The sequence below is a fragment of the Pelobates fuscus genome, chromosome 5 (assembly GCF_036172605.1).
Source record: "Pelobates fuscus isolate aPelFus1 chromosome 5, aPelFus1.pri, whole genome shotgun sequence".
In the NCBI taxonomy this organism is placed as follows: Eukaryota; Metazoa; Chordata; class Amphibia; order Anura; family Pelobatidae; genus Pelobates; species Pelobates fuscus.
Window position 1 is genome coordinate 203,625,236 of NC_086321.1, and position 23,450 is coordinate 203,648,685.

General features: G+C 45.1%; 1 protein-coding gene across 1 annotated transcript in view; it reads left to right on the forward strand.

Moving 5' to 3' along the window:
• Nucleotides 1–10,539: 10,539 nt before the first annotated feature.
• Nucleotides 10,540–23,450, forward strand: part of LOC134611271 (nucleotide sugar transporter SLC35D2-like) — a 158,032-nt gene continuing 145,121 nt past the window's right edge. Inside the window, exon 1 of the mRNA XM_063454962.1 lies at nt 10,540–10,762. Within this exon, the coding sequence (XP_063311032.1) occupies nt 10,641–10,762 (122 nt within the window). The 5' untranslated portion in view covers nt 10,540–10,640. The remainder of the gene's footprint in view (nt 10,763–23,450) is intronic.

A 23,450-nucleotide genomic window follows, 5' to 3' on the forward strand; every position in this document is an offset into this window, starting at 1 on the left:
TGGATTGTCGACAAAGGTAGTCGAACTTGCATCTATAACTTAGTGGGGGGGGGAGAGGGTATGTAACTAGGGGGGGGGGAGAAACGTATATACCTGTATTGAATGTTGAGAGTGTCTCTCATTTGGGTGAATGGCTAATCAAGTCCATGCGTCTATGCAGTATAGCTGTTCTGCTATGCGTCTGTCTAAGTGTGTTCGCGTATGGTTGTCTCTGCATTGTTCTGGTCAAAGTGTGTCGCCCGTGTGATTTTATAGTCTACCTGTGATATTGATCCCACTTTCGGGGGAGATGTCTATTTACTTTCCGCCTTTTTCAGGTTGTTTGCAATGATAGTGTCTTGTCAGCCACGAAGCCCAGAGTGTCACTGTCTTCTTTGTCTTTTCGGGGGAGTCTGAAGAGAGAGTCTCGTACCGGTAGTATTGGTATATTTTGTCCACTAGTTCTTCATTAGTCGGGCAATACTTAGATTTCCAGTTTAACGCTAAAAGATTTCTAGCCGCCAGTATAATCAAAGTGGCGATTTTTCTGAATTCCAATCTCCAGGAGTCAGGAAATATCAGAAAGAGACTCATTATCGGTGTAAGAGAATAGGTTTCTACCGTTTCGTCTTGTAATAAGGTGTGTACTCGTGTCCAGAGGGGCCTGATCTCCTCACACTCCCACCATATGTGGGTCATGTGTCCCTCGTCTGCACCACATCTCCAGCATTTGGGGTCTATTGCGGGGTATATTTTATGTAGCTTGTGTGGAGTGAGGTACCATCTAAAGACCACCTTCTTGTGGGCCTCCACATGAGAGAAGCAAGATGTGATGCCCCGTAGCACATTCAATGCTTTGAGCCATTGTTCATCTGTGATCTTGGGTATTCCTTCTTTCTCCCATTGTGTCACATATTTAAAAAAAGCTAGGTGGAGCCGTGTTTAAGAGGGTCTGGTAGCAAAGAGATAAGGCCTTAGGTTTCGTTGAGGCTGAGAGACACCTGTTGTGGATTAGTATGACTGTATTATTTTGTGGGGTAGACTCGTCTGTTGGGAATGTGACTTTGGTATTTATAATGCTCTTCAATTGGAGGTATGAAAAAACAAATGAGTTAGGTAGTTTGTATTTCTGCTGTATTTCAGGGAAGGGTAGAATCGTTGATTGAGAGCAGAGGTCGCCGATCTTTTTAACGCCCATAGCAGTCCATGTTTTCAAAGACAGTTATGGGGATATGGTCTCCAATGCTTCCAAAGGTGCATGAGCACAGAAGTTGCCATCTTCGAGTCGGTTAGATCTGATGTTATCCCATATTTTCAGGGTAAGGGCAGAAGTAGGGTATAGTACATTCGTGTTTGGGCGGTATGCCTTTGATGACCATAAAATGTTCGTTAGGGTATTTGGGTGTGATATGGCTTGCTCCATGTCTGCCCATTAAAATGTATTCTTGGGAGCATGAAGTCGGATGGCTGACTCAAGGATGGCCGCCCTGTAGTATGTCAGCAATGTCGGGAGACCCAAGCCCCCTGCTGCCGGGCTCAAATGGAGGAGTGATACCGGTAATCGTGGTTTCATGCCTCCCCACACAAATTTGTTTAGTGTGGATTGGACGGTTTTGAATAATTGTAGTGGAACTTGTAAGTGTAACATCCTTAAGACATACAGAATCTTTGGTAGCAATACCATCTTGATTGTGTTCAGTCTCCCCAACCAGGACAGGTGTACATCCTTCCATTTCTGCAAGATGGAATTACATATGTTCGGTAGCGAGGCATAGTTGAGGGTTATCATTTTTTGTCTATGGAGAGCCAGCTTAACTCCCAGATACGTGACGTAGGTTAGCCTCCAATCAAACTGATATGAGGTGCGTAATGTTGTAGCCATTTGCGTCGGTATATTGATCGAAAGTGCTTGCGTTTTAGTCTTATTAAGTCTGTAGTATGACACCCGACCATAAGATTCCAAGATGGCTAGAAGTCTCAGTAGCGATGCCTCTGGCTTGCTAAGAGATAACAAGATGTCATCCGCGAACATCGCTAGGCGATATTCGTTTGAATGAATTTGAATTCCCGTGATCAATGGATCATGTCTAATTTTATGGGCTAGTGGCTCTAATGAGAGTATAAATAGGAGTGGAGACAGCGGGCAACCTTGCCGCATGCCATTGGTGAGATTAAAGGATTGCGAGACAAAACCTGAGTTAGAGACTTGTGCAGATGGATTACCATATAGTGCAGAAATACCCTGTATAAGTTCCGGAGGAAAGCAATATTTGGTTAGGACTGTCGACATGTAGGCCCAATTAAGCCTATCAAAGGCCTTTTCAGCATCTAAGGCCAGGAAAAGGCTTTCTGAACTGTGTCTCTCTACATGGGATAGTATGTTTAGTATTTTCCTGGTGTTGTCGCAGCCTTGCCTGCCTTTAACAAATCCTGACTGGTTGTTATGTACAATATGGGGTATTATCTTCGCAAACCTATTTGCTATAAGTTTGGCATATAACTTGGTATTGCAATTCAGTAGGGATATGGGTCGAAAATTAGGGCAATGTGTGGGAGGTTTACCCGGCTTCGGTAGTGTAGAAATATGGGCTTTCAACATGTCATTGGGCATGTTGCCTGTACTGAAGTAGTGATTAAATAGGTCCGTCATATAAGGAGCCAGTATGTGTCGAAACGTGTAGTAATAGAGGTTGGTGAATATGTCGGGGCCAGGCGATTTATGTTTTGGTAATTGTGTTATGGTTTGTAGTACTTCTTGAATCGTGAAAGGTTCGGTCAGTTGTTGTCCTTCTGGTGTAAGGGACGGTAGCTGAACATCTCATAGAAAGTCATCAATGTCAGTTTGTTGGGGTGTGTGGAGATCCCTGTCATCAGCTAGGTTGTATAATTTGCCATAATATTTGCCTAATTCTTCCACTATATCTTGTGGGTTGGTAATCTTATGACCTGCTTCTGAGTGGAGGAAAGCTATCTTGGACATTGGCATCCGTGCCTTGAGTTGGGACGCTAAAACTTTGCCAGCTCTGTTACCGTCTTTAAAAAATGTATGTTTCATTTTGGTAAGGAGATATGTAGTCTTAGCTAGGTCCATATCCTTCAAGCGGGCCTGGAGTTGGAGGATTTTTGTTGTGGTGTCATAAGAGGGAGACCTCTTGTTGGTGTGTGTGTGTGGCTAAATCAGTCAGAATTTTGGTATATGTGACAAGGCGTTTTTTATTATAACTAGCGTGCTTGATGAGTTGGCCTCTAAGGACTGCCTTGTGCGCATGCCATAGGGTTTCTACCCCCACCTCTCCTGTGTTATTGTGAGAGAAATACGTTTCTAATTCTGCTTTGAGTTGTGTGATCAGAGTATGGTCTGTCAAGAGAGTATCATTGAGTCTCCAATTTCGTTTGCCAGTTACAGGGTGTTGCATTGTGGTCGTCAGTGAGATGGGGGCATGATCAGACCACGTAATGTCTCCTATGCATACCTTCGTTATTTGTAGTGCCTGTGATTTGGGAATTAAGAATCGGTCTATACGAGAGTATGTCGTGTGGCTAAGAGAGTGATACGTATAATCCCTGTCCAGGGGATTGAGTGCTCTCCATATATCCAAGAACTCATGATCTAAAAGTGTATCTCCTATAACTTTTGCAGAGCGTGCCCTTTGTTTAGATGTAGTTTTTTTTACCTTGTCAGTAGATGTGGTATCTAAATTTGGGTCAAGGAGAAAGTTCGTATCCCCACCTATTACGATATCGCCAAACTTGTGTGCAACTGATAAGGTGAGAACTTTATCTAAAAAGGCCCGCTGGTCTGTCTGTGGGCCATATACATTCACCAGGGTGAATTGGGCATTATTAATTACACATTGTAAAATGAGATACCTCTCATCTCTATCGCCTATTCTTTTTATCAATTGGAAAGATAAATCCTTGCTTATCAAGATCGTCACCCCTCTCTTCTTTGATTTGTAAGTACTGTGAAAACCCAATGGAAAGTGTTTAGAGGAGAACTTGGGTTGGTTATTTTTTGGGAAATCGGTTTCTTGATAGAATGCTATATGTGCGTTATGTTTTTTTGCTTCCGTGAGTGCCATTCTACGCTTGTGGGGTGAGTTTAAACCTTTGGTGTTCAAGGAAAAGATGTTAAGAGACATTAAATTTACACACAAGATTCGTGATATGACGCTTACAGAACTGGAAATTGTCTAGGGCTATAAAGTAGAGGTAATGGCTACCAAAGTGGTGGCAGATCGCCATGTATTCATCCGGTCGCTTATGTATTTTGTGGGAAGCAGCTCGTGTGAACAGTATTGCAAGGGAGCTAGCACAGACAATCGACTTTAGACTAGTGATAGAGTGAGAGTATACATTCTCATTATGCTCCTTCGAACTTACAAGGGAGAAATTATAGAAAAGGGGGAAACAAAAAACAAACAACCAACTATATACAAGAAAAGTGTCTCCAGATTGAGACTTAACCATAACTTGGTCAGTAGGCCAAAAAAGAGCCCATGTGGGGGGGAGAGAGCCCATACTTTGCCTCCGAAGGAGGGTATTTAAAGTACTTCTTTTTCAGGTCGAACACAGTTTGCACTTTCATACATATGTGACTCGTGTCTTGATGGTGGGGCCCAGGAATAGGAGCCCCCCCCCCCCATCAACCCAGCATGTCTGTACAATTCAAGCTTATCAACTTTGTCATCCAAAAAAACATTTAAGTATTAGTTTGAAAATCGGCAAATCTTGGGTTGTAGATATACCCTGACTATGGCAGGGTTAAAGGAAACCTAGAAGCGTTAAGCATATTGCAGTCACTTAGCTGTGGCGACAGTTTGCCAGTTCTGGGTCAGTTTCATCTGGGATTTGACGAAGTATCGACGGGAGAAGGACTCGTTGGTGTTTGCTTCCACGGGCAAACCCCATTCTATCAAAAGCTTGTCTCCGTCCTCTGGTAAGATTAGATTGTGTTCTGTGCTGTTCTGTCGTATTATGAGCCTCGTGGGGAAGCCCCACTTATAAGGGATGTCTGCCGCACGTAGTGCCTTAGTGATTGGGATGAAGGACCTCCACATCGCTAGTGTTGCTGCCGAAAGGTGGTGAATAGTTGAAGTTTGCTGTAAATCCCAGGAAGCGACTGCACTTTCTTTGCTGCCTGCATGATAGCTAGACATGTGCAATTCGTTTCAGTCCGAATAGGAATTCGGATGACTTTCGGACAATTCGGACATTCGGGTACTTCCGAATGTCCGAAGTGCAGAATTGCTGAAGTTGCCGAAGTTTCGAAGTGCCGAAGTTCCGAAGCACAGTATTGCCTAAGTACTAATATACTTACCCAGTGAAAGAAGAAGAATGTTACATTGTATACAATTTTAAATAAAAAGTATACAAACATAGCCAGGATTCACCTGTAAGCATTTGCAACACTTACAACAATCAAGTAACATACATTCATATAAAATGTAAGTTACTTGGCCAGTCAGTTTAATGACTAATGAATAAGTAGATAACTCCCTAATTCCCACGGTATTAGGGAGCTATCTTCTAAAAGGCTAAAAGACCTAAATTGGTCTTTCAGCCAAATTTACTAATACTAAGTAAAGATTACTTAGGATGAGTAAATTATGCCCCTACTCACTATAGCACGAGTAGGGTCATGTCTATTAAACAGTGAGCAGCCTGTGGCTGCTCACTGTAACCAAAAAAAAAAAAAGCCCTCTGAGCGGCAGGTGGGGGCCCTAATGTAAAATAATGGGGGGGGCCTATTGTCTTCCCCCCGGGGCCCCCACCCCTGAGTGGTGGGTGGGGGCCCTAAATCAGAATAAGGGTGGGACCTAATGTCCTCCCCCCTGGCCCCCACCCCTGAGCGGTGGGTGGGGGCCCTAAACTAGAATAAGAGGGGGGGACCTACGGCTGCAAGAGAAGTGCTGAAGTTGCCGAAGTTGCCGAAGTTGCCGAAGTGCCCAATTGCCGAAGTCCCGAATTGTGAAAATCCTGAATTTCGGAATGCCGAACCGAACCGAATTTTTTTCCCATGCACATGCCTAAAGATAGCTTCTTTTGTCGTGTAGTAATGCAGTCTTGTAATGGCATCCCGCGGTACGGTTGTTGGGAGATGTTTAGGCCTAGGGAGTCTATGGATCCTGTCTAGCAGGAGCTCAGATGTTGGGACCTCCGGGAGCAGTTCTTGAAAAAGTGCTTTCACATACTTCCCTAGTTCTGCGGGGTTGATGTCTTCAAGTATGCCACAAATTCGGATGTTGTTCCGTCTATCTCTGTCTTCGTGGTCTGCCAGTTTTGTAAGCACAGAGGTTAGTTTAGCATCCAATGTTTCACAAGCGGAGACCACATTGTTGTGTGCAGCAATTATCTCTTCTGTCTTCGATTCCAGACAATCTGTGCGGTCGCCTAGGTCTTTCACATCCATTCTAATCTCTTTAGTCAGTTTAGCAAAATCTGATTGCAGAGAGGCTTGTAGTTCTGTAAGCATTTTCTTAATTGAGGAGTCAGTAGCAGGTGCTGCTGTAATCGATATGGAGGTTTCGTCGCTTCTCCCAGAACTTGATGCCGGTGATGTGGGCCTACCTGCGCCATCTTGCGCGCGGCGTGTCGGCGGTGATAAGGCCGTAACTTGCAATTCAGCTTGTTTCAGCTTTGATTTTTTTAGCTGGGCGTTGTGACATCTTCCTCGCGGTGACACCCAGTAGCTTAGGTTAGGGACAAATTCAATATTTGCTCGTCTGATTGCTGTGATAAGCGGGCTCTCTCCAGGAGCTGATCGCTTACACGTCCGTCTCTTCAAGCGGTCAGGCCACGCCCCCCGTCTCCCTGCTTTTTCCTAATACTGTAGTACCTTGAGATTCATGGTTCCTTTTCGAAACTCCTTTTAGATATGTTTTTCACCAGTGAGTGTGAACCCTAATTTCATTGAGGAGGTTTCTATGCTTTACAGATACTGACCCCCCATACCTATTAACAGGGTTATCTGAGGAAACTTGTATCCATCTACTTTTACTCTGAAGGCCCTGTGTACTACTTACTTATTGTAATATAGGTCTCTACCACTGTACAACGTTATTTAGCCGTTGTTACCTTGTACATTTGACCGCACTTGTTAAAGTCTGTATAGTACATTGTAGCCATTTCTGGGAATCTCCTCTATACCTTCATCTAATCAGACTACTTTTAGACACCATTTAGAGAGAATGATTGTCTGTAATTTCTTATCTACCAGCTAGTGGTCTCTGTCTTTGGATAGAGCTTCCTCCAGTATATATATTTTTTTTCAAATTCTATATTTGGGTTCATGCCATGGGTAGACTGGTACTACCCACACTGACACTGTCCCATTGAGAGCAGTGCTCCTCTTTTGTTGAGTGCCTACTCTCAGTGAGACAGCACACTTTATTTATTAAGTATTTTGTAACAATATGAGTTGGAGGCACAGAAACAGAGGGGTTGAAGGCCATGCACAAATGAGTTTACATGCTAGAAGCAGTGTGGTATAGTGACATAAAATTATCTTTTAACCTTTTTATTTTCTTAAACCCCTTTTTTTCCCCTTTTCTGCTTTTTAAAGGTTTCTAATGTTTCAATTATTTTATTTAATTAATTTATAATATTTTGATGAATTTACTGTTTACTTTTAAATGTCCTCTTATTAACAATTCAAGTTTTAAAATTTTCACTTATTATATTATATGTATCTCCTTTCTTCTAACAATTAACTGTATACTGCTTTAATTTTATATTGTATATTACTTGACTATGTAGTCTTTTTTAAATGCAAGATCTAATATTCTCGTTTTCCTTTAAAAGACTTTTTAATGCATACCGAGATTTGATAATTTTATGTCAGAAACACTTTATGGTATGGACGTTTATTGTTTCATGACGTTCCTGACACGTCCTAACATAAAGTTTAACTGGAAGTGATGATAGACGTCGGGACGTGATGACGCAGGACACGTCCCGACGTCAAACCCGGAAGTAAAGTGCCGCGAATGCGGCGAAAAAGGGCGCGAGGAACACACTTAAAAGACAGCATGCCAGGGATCACAAGCATCACCTCTGACGAAGGCAGACCGCCAAAACGCATCAGGTGCTTTTTGGACTCTTAACCTTAAGGGACTTTCTTTTATATTTGTTTTAATTTGTGTTTTCCACTGTTTTGGAAGAATAACGTTTGTAACCCCTTGAACCTGCGTTTTTCCATGGGATACAACTACAGAAAGGACCAATAAGAGAGTGATTCAAGGCATGCAGTTTGCGCCAGCTATCTAAGTGGCTCTTTTTATGTGAGTGAGACCAGTATTAGAGTCTTAAGATTGTATTTTACGTTATTACCCTATGTCTCTTCCATCTGTGTTTAATTCCAGATTGTGATCGAGTTTTGGGTAATATTATTATTATACTTTTCGTTTATTTATTTATTTTTTATCTGAGTGCTCTCACCAATTGTATTTTTTATTATCATAGTGACATAAAAGGTAAGGGTAGGGTAGAAAAGTAGAATGCTAGAAAAGTTTTCACTGGAGAGGTACGAACAGAGGATAGACGTAGTCTAAATGATATGCAGTAAGTGGTTTGGGGTGAATCCTTTTACATCTGCCTGAGCTAAGTGCTCTCAGCCAATAAGTGCTGTACCACATGAGCTAGGCTTTACTAAAACAGTTTAAGTACACACCATGGGACAGCAAATTGTAGTAGTTTTGGTGCCAGGAGTGCCTTGGTGCAGCAAACAGTTTAACCTTTTTACCTGGGGTTTGTCTGACACCGTTCTCTGCCTCCACTATAGCTCATTGAGAGGCAGAAAGCTTTCATTAGAAAGGAATTGTGATGATGGACAAGCCAGCAAAACGAATCCTACTATTGGTTACAGGAGGAATCCTGGGGCATAACCCCAATTACATGTATTTAACAAAATAAATGGATTGGGATAACCACTCACAAATAGTGGGTGGATCCCGCTCTCATTCAAGGGAAACTTCCTCAGAATATCAGAATAAAAATTCCATATTAATAGTATAAACCTTTATTGAATCCAAAAGACTAACAAAAATAAAAAACGTTTAAACGCATTGCAAACAAAAAAGTGATAAAGGGAGAAGTGTCACGCCTTTAAAAACCTGGTTAGATCTGTCCTTACTCAGGAATTTGTTGTATACTGTTGTATACTGTATCATGGATTAAATTATTTACTTGATAGTCAGGACAGATCTAACCAGATTTTTAAAGGCGTGACACTTCTCACTCTATCACTTTTTTGTTTGCAGTGTGTTTACACGTTTTTTTATTTTTGTTAGTCTTTTGGATTCAATAAAGGTTTATACCATTAATATGGAATTTTTATTCTGAGGAGGTTTCCCTTGAATGAGTGCAGGTTCCACCCACTATTTGTGAGTGGTTATCCCAATCCATTTATTTTGTTATCTCCTGAACTAAGCCCTGCATTGCTGGGTTAGCACATTGCCTGATATTATCAGGTATCACTCTCAGCCAATCAGCTAAGCCCTGAACTGACAGGCTTAGTTCAGTGAAGATAGCTTCTGGCTCTCACTGAGCAGTGATGGAGGTACCCTGTGAACCCCAGGTAACAAGTCAAAAGAGTTTAAAAAAAATTTTCTAAAGCATTCTTTTACTCCTTAAAATGGGGCGATGTAGCGGTTATGGTGTTTGGCGTTTTACTTTAATTCATATGTTTTTGAATAGCTAAAAACCTATAGGAGTAAACAAAGAGCAGGTAAATGGTCATACAAATGCTGCTAAAAAAACCTGAAAGGACAAATCATATTCTTATAGCAAACATTTGGTTCAAACAGTCTAATCTGCACTGCAGGTCGCCAATTGGCTTCCATTCTTCACCCAGTAACTATACATCATCTTTATTCTAGATGAGTAATTTTAGCCTAAAAATAGCCAACTGCTTCAGTCTCCTAAAACACTAGTCACACTAACGAACATAGTAAAAAAAAAAATAAAGCTTATTCCTAGCCTTTCCTCGGCATGTCTGAAATCATCAAAATAGACGTTATGCGTCTCCATCTTTGTTGCAACTTCCATAGATCTGACAAGATGTGGCCAGAGTAAAAAAAATAAATTACATGGGCCGTGGGAAAGAAAAAAAAAATTATGAAATTTTTTTTTTTTTTAAATGTGTGTTTTACATTACAAAATATAAATGTATGGCAGTGGCAGATTCATAGCATGAGGTTGAATTTTCTTTCTGCTAAATAAGAGCTACATTATATAAAGAGGCTAGTCCTCTACATTGGACACATTATTTAAATAACTCACTTCCACAAATCTCAAGATCAAACTGTGTGTTTCCCCCTTTTCATACAAAATTACCCCACATTAGCCAACACCTCTCTGGATATCACTGAGACAATGTTTCCTCATTAGTATTGGTAACATTCCATGCATAGTATATATGCTATTTATAATTTAGGATCGGTCCAACAATTATAGAAGTAAAGTAATGTCATTGCAGATTCTTAGATAGACATGCGTTTTACTGTACACCCAGGCCAGCTTGTACCCTCCCTCAGCCACCTGTTCTGCGGGTGAAGTCAGCATGGGCGCTGCTAGGAATGGGCTCAGGGTGTGTTGTGTCTGGATGTTCGCTATAGAATGAAAAGAATCCGACCAGAATCGTTACTCGCTCACTGCACAGCATGTCTCTTCCCAGCTCACAGACTGCGAACCCCCGCCTGGCTAGAATACTCTCTGCGCTGTTCTATGGACTCAGCTCCTTCCTCATTGTTTTGGTCAACAAGACCGTGCTCACCACATACAGGTATGATTAAAATGCACTTTACACATGCGGGACTGAATATCTGGTCTATAATAAGGTTCTAGGAATCCGGTCAGTAAATAAGAGTTGCTATGCTCTCTGGAAGTTCCTGAAGAGTACTCATACAGGTGTATATCCGTTTTCAGTGGAATGTATGGGAGCAGTGACCACCAGTACGCAACCGGAGTAGCAGTTTACTATTGACAGGATTACCAAGCTAATAATAGCCATTAACCCATTTAGTGACAGTGAACACAAAATGCTTCGCTTACACATTTTGCACTTAAAGGTTTAAATGGAAAAGCTGCTAATCCTCACCCTCCACTCCCCCCCTCGATAAAAAATATTTGCTGCTACCTCATACTTTTTGTAAAAGGAAACTTATCCTGTAAGTATGCATAGGTAGCTTTATCACTCCCTTTAAATAGATAATACTTAAAATAAAAGATGGGTGAAATTGGAGTTACTGCCAATAAGATGCAAATATGAAAGTCATTACACATGGCTTGGCATCACTGAGGAGAATTGGCACAACTTGCTTCACACCAAGTGATGACTTGAGTAAAACTCCTCGTGTTGATGATTTATTTATTCCTGTACAGCAGTAGTTTATAGATAATCGTCTCCTCCTGGTTAGGGAAAGTCTGTGTGCAGCTACACAACAACGCCCTCAAGGGAAGCGTTAATTGTAACTTTAACGCTAGACGTGTGCATTGGGTTTCAAACTAATTGTGATTCACCAGAATTTTTGGCAATCAGCAGGTCATCCAAATTCTGTAACTTAAAATCACTGTAAGACTGAATTGCAAATTAAACGGAACAGACAATGAATGAGCCGTTTTGATTTTTTTGTGATTCGATGTACCGTTCGTGGCACCACAAAAAGAGATAATTGGGGGGAATAAAGATAATTGATGCTTAGGGGACAGCCACTAAATGTTGATTTTATTCAAAGAGAAAGTGAAAAGTGACCAATAGAGGGGAAAAAGGATAAGTAAAAAAAAAAGTATATATTATATTTTTAATAAATATCTATTATGTTTAAATATTGATTTTGTTTTTCTTTGCTACTCCTATTTTTCCGTCTGTTGGTTACTTCTTATTTGATCTGTGAACCAAATGGTGAGAAAATGCACCTATCCTTGTACCTAGTGATGTCCCAAACGGTTCGCTGGCGAATAGTTCCTGGCGAACATAGTGTGCTCGCGTTCGCCACGGATTGCGAACATATGCGATGTTCGGTCCGCCCCCTATTCGTTATCATTGAGTAAACTTTGACCCTGTACCTCACAGTCAGCAGACACATTCCAGCCAATCAGCAGCAGAACCTCCCTCCCAGACCCTCCCACCTTCTAGACAGCATACAACTTAGATTAATTCGGAAGCTGCATACATTTTTTTTTTTGCATTATTTTTTTTGTGTGTTTATTATACATTATACTCCATAGCCAGTAACCTGTGTTTATTATACATTATCCCCCCATAGCTAGTAACCTGTGTTTATTATACATTATCCCCCCCATAGCCAGTAAAAGCCTTCCCCCGCCCTGCAATTAGGCTCAGAGCACTCTGATTGGTGGGTTTAAGCCATCCAATCAGAGTGCTCTGACAGGTAAATGAAGAGACTGACAGGTAAGTCTCTACATTTACCTGTCACAGCACTCTGATTGGTTGGTTTTTAAATCCACCAATCAGAGTGCTCTGTGTCATTTTACACAGCGTGGAAAATTTTCCCACGCTGTGTGTAACGGACCGTTTTACTTACAAGAGGATAAAACCCAGTTTAGGCGATAATCCCCTTTTCTGGATACAGGCACAGCTACTGCAGAACACCAAACTCCCGATCTGGATACAAGATAACACTCCGAACTGGAACAGCTGAACAAGAAAAGCATACAATCCGCTTACACTCTTGGCAGTCAGCTTACAATCCAATTCCCCCCAAGAACGAGACGACACTTCATTTTGAGGGTTAAACAGGAACTCAAGACTGGGACACCCAGTCTGGCTTTTATTACCAACAAGTACATACAGGACACTCCCAGGGGGAGGATGAAATTAACCAATCACATGGATGTACCTCCCACACATTTCCTCCCCTTAGATTAACACTTAACACAATTATACTGTACACCTTTTTCCCCAATTCCTGGATGTACCCCAAATACATATGCTACACCTCCAAAACAGGTATCCCCTGATAGCCCTTATTCAGGGTGACAACATATGCAAGAATCAGCCCATTCGGATAAATGGTTCAGGAGTTATGGGACTTTAAAGTATTGACCGACCGCATGGGTAAAGTATCCGAAAACAGTTCCATGCATTTTGGCCCTGTGGTCAGTCACAAACAAGGGAATGAAAACAGACGAATTGCCTGTGTTATAGAGCCTGGAGAGGGTTTGAATGAATTCCCTTGTTTGTGGGGTTCTTTCTACCGAACGGCTGGTCATTCGGTAGTTTTTATACGAATTCCTGGAAGTCTGGAGGTCTCAGCGGTGTTTGCCTAGTCGAGTGTCCGATTTCAGTTCCAGACACTCGACGGCAAAACACCGCTGTTCGGCAGTTAAAGATGGCCGCCGCCACGTGGTTGTTTCCCGAATGGCGGCCACCCAGAGGACACATAATACATTACATGGATTGCCAATTACCCGTTTGCAACATTGTTGCAAACGGTAATTGGAGGCACACTTAGTCCTGGGTGGTCTGGTTGTTCGGTAGTTTCCTCCATACAATGAATGGAGTGATTCTACCGAACAATCAGATGAATGCTGTACATATATATAACCCAGGTTAACTGCATACAAAAATACATACATGACATTAAAGTATTAAAGGCAGGATTACTGTACTACGCTCCACAGTCTTAAAGGTGCAGTAGTCCCAAAAGTTCCAATATGTCCATCGCTGCTTTTAAAGGGCCAGTAGCAGCAATATAAATTATACATGCCCAAATATAGTCTTTAAAGTGCAATATGTCCAGGGGCCATAGTCAGCGGGCAGGAGGCTAGCAGCCAGGCTTCTCCAGCCCACAGTGGCGAAGTTGGTTTTGCCACAATTCTCCCCTTTACCAGCTAGACTAACAGGGTATCTGACCTCCTGCCGGTCAGTGCCCTGGTTAGTCCAGCAACCCACCCACAGAACAGAAGTAGTAGAGCAGCCCACCCATAATAAACAGTTACCACACCTGGGTGAGGGAGAATTTTGTCCAAGTTCAGGTGCCTCCCCACGGCTGGGTGAGAGACTGATAGGCTGCCTTGGTGGGTTGCTGAGGGGGCAGAGACCAGCGGTACTCTGTCCTGTTGCCAGCACTACCACGGGAGTAGTCTGGTGGGAGCCTGGCTGCTGGAGACCGACTGTCTCCCCTTTAGATATATCGCTCTGTGGCTGGGGGACAGGACCGACCGTCCCTATCCCTTGTGCTGTAAGTGCAGAGACTACGGTCCCATCTGCACAGATGTGGGGCTTAACATCTCCCCTTGGTGGGTTAGGCTGCCGCTGGAGAGAGGGTGTAACAAGCTCCTCTCTCTGGACGGTAAACTGCTGCTGGGGAGGGGGGTTAGCAGGCTCCTCTCCCTGCCACTCTCTCTGCTGGTGGAAAGGGGGACCAGCTGTCTCCCCTTTAATTCTCTTGTCCGGCTGCTGGGGTGCGAGACTGACTGTCTCTGCTCCCTGCAGGACACACTGCCGCTGGGGAGGATGGACGACACCATCAGCTCCCTGGGGCACACACTGCCGCTGGGGAGGGAGGACGCTGCTCTCCTCTCCCTTCGCTTCACACTGCCGTCTTGGCATCTCACTTTGCTGCTGGGGGGCAGGAACAACAACCTCTGCCCCCTGTAACTCAGCCTGCCGCTGGGGAGGAAGGACTGCACCTTCGGCTCCCTTGGACACACACGGCTGCTGGGGAGGATGGACGACACCATCAGCTCCCTGGGGCACACATTGCCGCTGGGGAGGGAGGACGCTGCTCTCCTCTCCCTTCCCTTCACACTGCCTTCTTGGCATATCACTTTGCTGCTGGGGGGCAGGAACAACAACCTCTGCCCCCTGTAACTCAGCCTGCCGCTGGGGAGGAAGGACTGCACCTTCGGCTCCCTTGGACACACACGGCTGCTGGGGAGGATGGACGACACCATCAGCTCCCTGGGGCACACATTGCCGCTGGGGAGGGAGGACGCTGCTCTCCTCTCCCTTCACTTCACACTGCCTTCTTGGCATATCCCTTTGCTGCTGGGGGGCAGGAACAACAACCTCTGCCCCCTGTAACTCAGCCTGCCGCTGGGGAGGAAGGACTGCACCTTCGGCTCCCTTGGACACACACGGCTGCTGGGGAGGATGGACGACACCATCAGCTCCCTGGGCCACACATTGCCGCTGGGGAGGGAGGTCTGCAAACCCCCTGGCCCGCTCTGATTCCCACGGCAAGTACTCTCGCACTGCTTTCTTCACACGCTGTATTAGATCCTCTGAGAGGTTGGGTCCGCATATAGCCAGCACCGCGGTGACCTCTCTGTCATACGCCTCTTGAGTGTAGCTGGGTGCCATGCTTGCTCTGCTGCAGTTGGTTCCTTGTAGATAGGGGCGCTGTACGGGTGTAGCGGTACTTACCTTATCCGGGGGCCGGACGCGGTCCTCTCTTCAAGCCGCGCGCGGTCCTGCGGCTGCACGAGCCGCGCGCGGCTCGTCCGACTGTTCTGACAGGAAGGCGGGCAGTGACCGCGAGAAGCGGTCACGTGTCCCGCCTGCAGCTAAGAGCGCGCCGCGAATCTCGGGCGCGCTCTTAAAGAGACAGTGGGAGCCTAAATTGCAAAAAGGCTCCCATTGGCTCCTGTCATGCCAATCACCCCATACACTTACCTGTTGGGGGAGTGGAAGTGACAGGAGCCAATCACATTAGTTTGAAGGCTACTTATACTTACCCTTTTCCCTTAGTTCCTTGCCCTATCGTGGTTTCTGCTACAGTTCCCTTTAGTGCTTGTTGTGTTCAGTTGTGTTTCTCCGTATTTGACCTTGGCTTTGTATTCTGACTTCGTTTTCGCTTTATCCTTTTCTGTACTGTTTGCCGGCTTGCTGATTCCTGTGTACCAGTCCCCGGCTAGTTTTCGTTTACGCTGTCTCTTTGTGCCCTTGACCTCGGATCGTTCCTGACTCTGTCTTATCCTATTACGTCGAGTCCGGCCACTCTAAGGTCCGGTAGACGTATCTCTCCTCTGTACTGTCTTCTGTTAGGCTGGATCCTGCGTGTAGGGGTATATACTCGTTACATTACGATAGGGCCTTGGACCCCGCAGATTTAGCTCAACAGATGGCGACCCATGAGGCTAGATTTGTAGAGCAGGATCACCGTATGGATCAAATAGCTCAGGCTCTCCAGACGCTCTTAGCTAGAACCATTCCAGCAACCGCACCTAACCCTCCTGCACCCCTGCTTCCTGAAGTATCGACTATGCCTAACGCTACAGCACATTTAACGCCTCCTCCTAGGTATGGAGGGGATTCTAAGACATGCAGAGGGTTCATTAACCAAATAGAGTTTCATTTTGAAATGTATCCACGTTCATTTCCCACAGAGAGGTCTAAAGTTGGGTTCTTTATGCACCAACTTACCGACAAAGCACTTGAATGGGCAAACCCTATTTGGGAGGCTAATGGACCTATGGTGCATAACTTTCACAGTTTCCTAACAGCTTTTCGCAGAACTTTTGATACTATGAAAAGGTCTAAGAATGCCGCTAGAGCATTAATGAGGGTTAAACAGGGTTCTAGGTCTGTGGCTGATTACGCTATACAGTTTCGTACCCTTGCCTCACAGGTCGATTGGACCAATAATGGGTTAACTACGGCCTTCATGGAAGGTTTATCAGACTCTATATTGGATGAGGTAGCAGCTAAGGAGCTTCCTATTGCCTTAGAGGACCTTATTGACTACCTCATCGATATAGATAATAGGATTCGTGACAGGCTCTATACTAAGAACAGGAATAGACGTTTTGTTACACCTATTCAACCCAGAGTTAATATACCGGAGAGTGTTAAAGTACCTGAAGAGGAACCTATGCAATTAGGGGTTGCCAAACTCTCAGATACTGAAAAATTACATAGGAGAAGGGAGGGACTCTGCCTATATTGTGGTAAGAGAGACCATATGGTAAAGGAGTGTCCTCTGCTCCCGGAAAACTCTCGCACCTAAGACCTTATAGGGGACTGGCCTTGGGTGTGATTTCTAAGTCTCCTACTTTGCCTCCTAACCGACTGCTTCTCCCTGTTTCTTTACATATGGGAGAGAGTTGTATAGTTGAAAACATAGACGCCCTGGTTGATTCTGGGGCAGCCGAGAACTTTATAGACTCTGGTTTTGTAAAGAGAAACAATATTCCCATCAGAGAGAAGGAGATACCCTTGGCCGTTGAGGCCATAGATGGTAGACCATTGATATCTCCTGTTGTTACTCACGAGACTGCACCGCTACACATGTACACAGGGGTTCTACACTATGAAACCATTCGGTTCCAGGTCATCACCTCTCCCTCTTCACAGTTGGTGTTAGGGTATCCATGGTTACGTGCCCACAATCCCATTTTTGACTGGGAGACAGGGCAGATAAAATCATGGAGTGAAGCCTGCCATGAGTCATGTACTATTGAAGTCACGCCTGTGAATTCTATTAACGTTCCTACTGTTCCTCCTTTATCTACGACTATACCCTCTCAGTATTTAACTTTAAAGACTGTCTTTGATAAAAGAGAGGCTGACAAATTACCGCCTCACAGACCCTACGATTGTGCTATTGATTTGTTGCCTGGTACTATACCTCCTAAGGGCAGGGTGTACCCCCTATCGGTTCAAGAAAACCGTGTCATGGAGGAGTACATTAAAGAGTCATTAGACAAGGGATTTATTAGAAGATCCTCTTCTCCGGCTGGAGCGGGGTTCTTCTTTGTATCAAAGAAAGAAGGTGATTTAAGACCTTGCATTGATTATAGAGGTCTTAACAAGATCACCATCAAAAATGCTTACCCTATACCTCTAATAACAGAATTGTTTGACAGGCTCAAACATGCTACGGTATTCACCAAATTAGATCTTAGAGGAGCATACAATTTGATACGTATTAAAAAGGACCACGAATGGAAGACAGCCTTTAACACTCGGTCAGGTCATTATGAGTATACCGTCATGCCATTTGGGCTTTGCAATGCCCCAGCAGTGTTCCAAGAATTTATTAATGATGTCTTAAGGGATTTTATTCACTCATTTGTTATTGTGTACTTGGATGACATTTTAATATATTCTACAGACATTCACGCTCATCACAGACATGTTACAACAGTTCTGAAGACCCTTCTTGCTAATGGTCTTTATTGCAAATTAGAAAAATGTCTATTCGACCAGTCCGAGGTCCAGTTTTTAGGGTATTTGATTTCCGCCGAGGGTTTTCGGATGGATCCCCAGAAGCTCGCTGCAGTCATAGAATGGCCTCTGCCGCAAGGTCTGAAAGCCATCCAGCGTTTTCTGGGGTTCTCTAATTATTATAGACGTTTTATCAAAGGTTTTTCGTCTATAGTAGCGCCTATAACTCGTATGACTAAAAAGGATGGCAATACACGTGTCTGGTCTACTGAGGCACTTCAGGCTTTTGACTTTCTTAAGACTACGTTCGCCTCTGCCCCTATTTTACAGCATCCTGTCCCCTCATTGCCATATATACTTGAGGTTGATGCTTCCGATATAGGGGTAGGTGCTGTCTTATCCCAAAGAGAGTCTCCTGACAAGCCATTGCATCCTTGTGGCTTCTTTTCTAAACAAATGTCCAAGGCAGAGAGGAATTATGATGTGGGTAATCGCGAACTCCTTGCTATCATTTTAGCACTCAAAGAATGGAGACATTTGCTAGAAGGAACTAAGGATCCTATTCTCATATTTACAGATCATAAGAACCTATCCTACCTTAGCGAAGCTAAAAGATTGTCTTCAAGGCAGGCTAGGTGGTCACTGTTCTTGTCTCATTTTAATTATATAATCACCTATAGGCCAGGTGACCGGAACACTAAAGCGGACGCCCTGTCCAGACAATTCGAGACTATTGACAAACAGGAGATTGATGTCACTCCTGTCATTCCCCCAGACAGGATAATAGCAACTACTATATTGTCTATTTCCTCGTCCCTCTTGCAGGCCATACAAGCGAAACAAGGCATGGCACCCAGCGAGAGGCCTAATGATAAATTGTTCGTTGACATTCCCGAGAGACGGGATATTCTGTCACTTTATCACGATACTAAGACTGCTGGACATCCTGGTATTTCCAAAACAGTGTCAGCCGTTTCTCGGTATTTCTGGTGGGATACCTTACGTAAGGATGTTACTGACTATATAAGTGCTTGTACTACTTGTGCATGTATGAAAACCTCTCGTAGAGTTCCTTGTGGGCTGTTGCATCCGTTGCCCGTTCCCGAGAGACCTTGGTCTAATCTATCAATGGATTTTATTGTTGAATTACCCCCTTCGAATGGTAACACAGTCATCCTAATGATAGTAGATCGGTTTTCCAAAATGGCTCACTTTGTGTCTCTTCGCAAGTTGCCCACTTCCAAGGAATTGGCTCTTATCTTCGCTAGAGAAGTGTTTCGATTACATGGTATTCCCTTATCTATTGTATCCGATAGGGGTAGCCAATTTATTTCCAGGTTCTGGAAAGCCTTTTGTTCGGAGATGGGTATTTCCCTCTCATTTTCTTCCGCTTACCACCCCCAGTCTAATGGAGCTGCTGAACGTGCCAACCAGTCTCTAGAGCAGTACCTCCGTTGTTTTGTGTCTCACCATCAGGACAATTGGTCTGACCTGCTTCCTTGGGCTGAATTTGCTCGGAATAATGCCACTCATGATTCTTCCGGCAAAAGCCCTTTTTACGTTGTCTATGGCCAGCATCCCGTTGTTCTTCCGGCTGCATTCTCCTCTCAGGGCATGCCAGTTCTGGATGAGCATTTGGCTGGTTTGCGTAATACTTGGGAGCAGGTTCAGCGTTCTTTGGTGGACTCTGCTGCCCGCCAGAAGGCTCAGGCTGACAAGCATCGCAGAGCGGCTCCTTCCTATGTTGTGGGGGACAGGGTTTTGCTTTCCACACGGAATATTCGCCTCCGGGTGCCTTCTATGAAATTGGCTCCCCGCTTCATTGGTCCTTATCGCATTATACATAAGGTTAATCCCGTTTCTTATGCCTTGGGTCTGCCTAAGAATCTGCGTATACCCAATGTATTTCACACCTCTTTGTTGAAGCCTTACGTACACAACCGCTATACCCGGCATACTCCCCCTCCCCCTCCTGTCTCTGTGGAGGGTCATGAGGAGTTCGAAGTATCTGCTGTTATTGACTCTCGTTTTCTTAGGGGTCGGCTTCAGTACTTGGTACATTGGAAGGGTTATGGGCCTGAGGAGCGCAGTTGGATTTCTGCGGATGCTGTTCATGCTCCCCGCCTTGTACGTTCTTTCCATTCGCGTTTTCCTGCCAGGCCTGGTCCTGCCCGCCCGGAGGGCGTGTCCTCAGGGGGGGGTACTGTAGCGGTACTTACCTTATCCGGGGACCGGACGCGGTCCTCTCTTCAAGCCGCGCGCGGTCCTGCGGCTGCACGAGCCGCGCGCGGCTCGTCCGACTGTTCTGACAGGAAGGCGGGCAGTGACCGCGAGAAGCGGTCACGTGTCCCGCCTGCAGCTAAGAGCGCGCCGCGAATCTCGGGCGCGCTCTTAAAGAGACAGTGGGAGCCTAAATTGCAAAAAGGCTCCCATTGGCTCCTGTCATGCCAATCACCCCATACACTTACCTGTTGGGGGAGTGGAAGTGACAGGAGCCAATCACATTAGTTTGAAGGCTACTTATACTTACCCTTTTCCCTTAGTTCCTTGCCCTATCGTGGTTTCTGCTACAGTTCCCTTTAGTGCTTGTTGTGTTCAGTTGTGTTTCTCCGTATTTGACCTTGGCTTTGTATTCTGACTTCGTTTTCGCTTTATCCTTTTCTGTACTGTTTGCCGGCTTGCTGATTCCTGTGTACCAGTCCCCGGCTAGTTTTCGTTTACGCTGTCTCTTTGTGCCCTTGACCTCGGATCGTTCCTGACTCTGTCTTATCCTATTACGTCGAGTCCGGCCACTCTAAGGTCCGGTAGACGTATCTCTCCTCTGTACTGTCTTCTGTTAGGCTGGATCCTGCGTGTAGGGGTATATACTCGTTACAACGGGTACTGGCGTTGCCCTCACTTTGTAATCCAGGAATGGTGTTGTCTGTCGCTGTCCCTCTGGTTGTAGGAACGATCCCGCCGCTTGCCACCAATTGTAACGGACCGTTTTACTTACAAGAGGATAAAACCCAGTTTAGGCGATAATCCCCTTTTCTGGATACAGGCACAGCTACTGCAGAACACCAAACTCCCGATCTGGATACAAGATAACACTCCGAACTGGAACAGCTGAACAAGAAAAGCATACAATCCGCTTACACTCTTGGCAGTCAGCTTACAATCCAATTCCCCCCAAGAACGAGACGACACTTCATTTTGAGGGTTAAACAGGAACTCAAGACTGGGACACCCAGTCTGGCTTTTATTACCAACAAGTACATACAGGACACTCCCAGGGGGAGGATGAAATTAACCAATCACATGGATGTACCTCCCACACATTTCCTCCCCTTAGATTAACACTTAACACAATTATACTGTACACCTTTTTCCCCAATTCCTGGATGTACCCCAAATACATATGCTACACCTCCAAAACAGGTATCCCCTGATAGCCCTTATTCAGGGTGACAACATATGCAAGAATCAGCCCATTCGGATAAATGGTTCAGGAGTTATGGGACTTTAAAGTATTGACCGACCGCATGGGTAAAGTATCCGAAAACAGTTCCATGCATTTTGGCCCTGCGGTCAGTCACAAACAAGGGAATGAAAACAGACGAATTGCCTGTGTTATAGAGCCTGGAGAGGGTTTGAATGAATTCCCTTGTTTGTGGGGTTCTTTCTACCGAACGGCTGGTCATTCGGTAGTTTTTATACGAATTCCTGGAAGTCTGGAGGTCTCAGCGGTGTTTGCCTAGTCGAGTGTCCGATTTCAGTTCCAGACACTCGACGGCAAAACACCGCTGTTCGGCAGTTAAAGATGGCCGCCGCCACGTGGTTGTTTCCCGAATGGCGGCCACCCAGAGGACACATAATACATTACATGGATTGCCAATTACCCGTTTGCAACATTGTTGCAAACGGTAATTGGAGGCACACTTAGTCCTGGGTGGTCTGGTTGTTCGGTAGTTTCCTCCATACAATGAATGGAGTGATTCTACCGAACAATCAGATGAATGCTGTACATATATATAACCCAGGTTAACTGCATACAAAAATACATACATGACATTAAAGTATTAAAGGCAGGATTACTGTACTACGCTCCACAGTCTTAAAGGTGCAGTAGTCCCAAAAGTTCCAATATGTCCATCGCTGCTTTTAAAGGGCCAGTAGCAGCAATATAAATTATACATGCCCAAATATAGTCTTTAAAGTGCAATATGTCCAGGGGCCATAGTCAGCGGGCAGGAGGCTAGCAGCCAGGCTTCTCCAGCCCACAGTGGCGAAGTTGGTTTCGCCACACTGTGTAATTTGACTCATAACACTCTGATTGGTTACTTAATCCACCAATCAGAGTGTTATGAGTCAAATTACACAGCATGGGAAAATGGATGGATATATATATATATTTTTTTTTTTTTTTTTAATTGCGTCGGTTATTATGTTTTTTTATTTGGCCTTTTTTGGGGCTGAAAAAAGAAGAGTTTAGAAGAAAGAAAACATCCAATGGTAAGTTTTTTTTTTCTTTTTCTTTACAGGTTCTTAGTTAAAGGTCCCCCCTCATTATTTTTAGGGTGAGGGGGGTAGGTAGGGGGATTTTTTTTGGGGGGGGGGGGGGTGACTAGGGGTTTGGGGACCCCTAGTCACCGGGGGGGGGACATTTTTTTTTAGGGCCCCCACCCGCCGTTCAGGGGTGGGGGCCAGAGGGGAGGACAATAGGTCCTCACCCTTATTAGTATTTAGGGCCCCCACCCACCGCTCAGGGGTGGGGGCCAGGAAGGAGGACCTTAGGTCCCCCCTTCCTTTTTAGTATTTAGGGCCCCCACCCGCCGCTCAGGGGTGGGGGCCAGAGGGGAGGACAATAGGTCCCCACCCTTATTAGTATTTAGGGCCCCCACCCGACGTTCAGGGGTGGGGGCCAGAGGGGAGGACAATAGGTCCCCACCCTTATTAGTATTTAGGGCCCCCACCCGCCGCTCAGGGGTGGGGGCCAGGGGTGAGGACCTTAGGTCCCCCCTTCCTTTTTAGTATTTAGGGCCCCCACCCGCCGCTCAGGGGTGGGGGCCAGGGGGAGGACATTAGGTCCCCCCCACCTTTTTAGTATTTAGGGCCCCCACCCGCCGCTCAGGGGTGGGGGACAGGGGGGAGGACATTAGGTCCCCACCCTTATTAGTATTTAGGGCCCCCACCCACCGCTCAGGGGTGGGGGCCAGGGGGGAGGACCTTAGGTTCCCCCCTCCTTTTTAGTATTTAGGGCCCCCACCCGCCGCTCAGGGGTGGGGGCAAGGGGGGAGGACATTAGGTCCCCCTCCCCTTTTTAGTATTTAGGGCCCCCACCCGCCGCTCAGGGGTG